Source organism: Saccostrea cucullata, unplaced genomic scaffold (genome assembly GCF_032062105.1).
Source record: "Saccostrea cucullata isolate Sc308-1 unplaced genomic scaffold, CSIRO_AGI_Scuc_v1 ctg3390, whole genome shotgun sequence".
NCBI classification, from domain to species: Eukaryota; Metazoa; Mollusca; class Bivalvia; order Ostreida; family Ostreidae; genus Saccostrea; species Saccostrea cuccullata.
In genome coordinates, this window is record NW_026937525.1 from 37041 (window position 1) to 39920 (window position 2880).

General features: G+C 35.2%; 1 protein-coding gene across 1 annotated transcript; it reads left to right on the plus strand.

Annotated features, from left to right (window-relative positions):
* Positions 1 to 345: 345 nt before the first annotated feature.
* On the plus strand, positions 346 to 1743 carry LOC134248331 (E3 SUMO-protein ligase ZBED1-like). The gene is made up of 2 exons (XM_062730737.1): positions 346 to 792; positions 963 to 1743. The coding sequence occupies exons 1-2, from the start codon at positions 404 to 406 to the stop codon at positions 1141 to 1143; spliced, it is 570 nt and encodes a 189-aa protein (XP_062586721.1). The 5' UTR covers positions 346 to 403; the 3' UTR covers positions 1144 to 1743.
* Positions 1744 to 2880: the final 1137 nt, after the last annotated feature.

Genomic DNA, 2880 nt, shown 5'->3' on the forward strand with positions numbered 1-2880 from the left:
TGTGACAACTGATGGTTGGACATCTAGGGCTGCCCAGAGTTATGTTACAATCACTGCCCACTACATTGATGGCAGTTTTGAAATTCAGAACCATACTTTACAAACCAGGCAATTAAATTCCTCTCACACTGCTGAGAACTTAGCTGAAGTTTTGACAAATGCTGTTGAAGAGTGGGGTCTCAAGAAGTCTCAACCAATTGCTATTACTACAGATAATGCTAGTAACATTGTCTCTGGAATAAGCAGCATTTCATCAGAATTTTCCCCCCACATTAAATGTTTTGCACACACATTGAACCTTGCGACACAGAGGGCAATTAAATGTCAACAAGTTGATAGAGTTGCAGGTAGAATTCGAAGGATAGTGTCTTTTTTTCACAGAAGTTCTACAGCTACAGCTATCATGGCATCAAAACAGGTTTTGCTTGAACTTCCCAAACACAAATTGATTCAAGATTTATCAACTCGTTGGAACAGTACGTACGACATGTTTAGTAGATATATTGAGCAGCAACCTGCAGTGTTTGCAACCCTTCTGTCTAAGGATGTCAAAAAGAATCTGAAAGATGTAGTCACATTGTCTGATGATGATCTCAAAGCAGCAGAAGAGTTGATCCTTGTTTTGAAACCAATGAAAACGCTTACAACTCTGATGTGTGACAGTAAACATCCTACCATATCTTTTATCCATCCAAGCTTGGAGATGCTGAAACAACAAATGGCTCCAAAGGATAGTGACAGCAATCTGATTCAGCTAGTTAAAAAAACCATCTTAAATGATCTAGCAACACGGTAAAATACTAAAAATAATTAATATTATACCACACAAATTTTTAATTTAAGATTAATGAATCATGATGTCTAATATTTAGTACAGTTTTGTTATTTATAACAACACAGTTTTAAAACTTTTAATTAGCCTTTTTGGTATTTATTAAATCATTTTACAATTTAAATTACAGGTACACTGATCCAGATATTCAGTCAGTCTTGCTCAACAGCTCAGCACTGGACCCCAGATTCAAGACTCTACCATATCTGTCAAATGAAAAGCGTCAGAATGTATTTCAAGACTTGGAGAACAAGGCACTCTTCTTTGATGTGAACAAGGCAAGTATCATTTTTTTTTCAAATATATATTAAAGGTGAAATTCAAATCTTAATTCTTAACGAACATTACATTATGCACTTATCTTCAGGTGGCTGATGTGACAGTAAAAGCTGAGAATATTGTTCCAGAACTCCCACGTCTTCCTGATTCAAATCCACCGGTGAATAGAGAAGTAGTTAAGGAGGATGCACCCCCTGTTAAAAGAGAAAAAATGTCAATGGACGATTTATTTGGAGATGTCTTTATCACAGGCATAGAAAAACCACCAAGCGCACATGACAGGATCCAGTCAGAGCTTTCTCTTTACAAAACTGAGGCACCAACACCTCTTCAAAGCAATCCTTTAGAGTGGTGGAAGGTTCACCAAACCAATTACCCTGTTCTCTCTAGAATGGCAAAGTATTACTTAGGAATACCTGCAACATCAGTACCCTCAGAAGGGTATTTTCTGCGGCAGGGGAAATCGTATGTGCCCAGAGAGCTTCACTGAGTGGTGATAATGTGGATATGTTGATTTTCTTGAAATCAAATCTTAAAGTTCCGAGTGACTTGTGCTAAAGACTTTAAAGAAAGTTTCCATTCAAATTACATAGCAGACTAGCAGTTCGACTAAAAGTCATTCTGATCATTGATAAATGACAAATTAATAAAAGTTAACTTTCATTGTTTAATTGATTATTCAATGTTCTTTTCATTGTATTCAATGATTTATCCTTGTTTCATGGCACAAATAGTGCTTGTTGAATTATCTGTTTACATTTTTTGATGAAATTAAAATTACAAAGTGTGACTTACCTGATTATATCTTTTCTTCAATTGTATGATTTGTTTCTCCTTCATATTGTATCGTTTTGAAAATATTGAATTGTGGCACATGTATTGCAATATGTATCGTATCGTGAGGGGGGCGTATCGTTTCAGCCCTAATCATCGAGGTATCTTTTCCAATTGTTCTTTATATTTTCTGTAGTTTGTTGGTCAAAGTACCGAGTTGTTCTTTCATACATCTTCTCTTCTAGATATCCTAGTGTAAGGGTGGCATAAGTAGGGGCCATTTTCGTTCCCATTGCTGTTCCTTTCTTTTGTGCATAATGCTTGTCGTTAAAGGAGAAAGTATTATTTTGCAATACTAACTTACTCGCCTCTAAGATGAAGTCTTTGCTGAAACGCTCATTAATTTTTTTGTGGATATTTATCAATCCAGTATTCGAGCGCCTTGATACCAAGATCAGTAGTAATATTAGTGTACAAGTTGGTAACATCCATTGTGACTAGTTTGGCATTATGACTAACATTTTCAGGTAGATGTCTCAGAAAATCCAGATCATCACGAACATAACTTTTTACTTCTAAGCATAAAGGTTTCAGTAATATGTCCATAAGATGACTCAGTCTTTGTGTGGGAGCATTTGGTCCACCTACGATAGGTCTAAATGTGAGATCTTCCGGGTCGTTACATGTAACATATGCAGAGTTTTGTATTTTAATCGCTTCCTTTATTGTTTTAGATTTGTGTATCTTAGGAAGTCCATAAAAGGCACTTTCTCTGAAATCAAAATTTATTAAGAAGTCCTCTTCTTTATTTGTTAAACAGGACGTTGTGTTGTGGTTTTTAATCAAGTTTTTGATTTTTCGCATTGTCTTTTTGTCACTGTTTTCTGATATTTCATCGTAAAACTCGCTGTTATTGAGCAGTTGTAATATTTTTGATTTCATAATTACTTTTACCAACAAACTACAGAAAATATAAAGAACAATTGGAAAAGATA

Excerpts from the sequence above, each read along its gene's own strand:
- LOC134248331 (XM_062730737.1), top strand. The coding sequence starts at position 404 with ATGGCATCAAAACAGGTTTTGCTTGAACTTCCCAAACACAAATTGATT. Across the intron at positions 793-962 it reads TTAAATGATCTAGCAACACG|GTACACTGATCCAGATATTC; the intron begins GTAAAATACTAA and ends TTTAAATTACAG.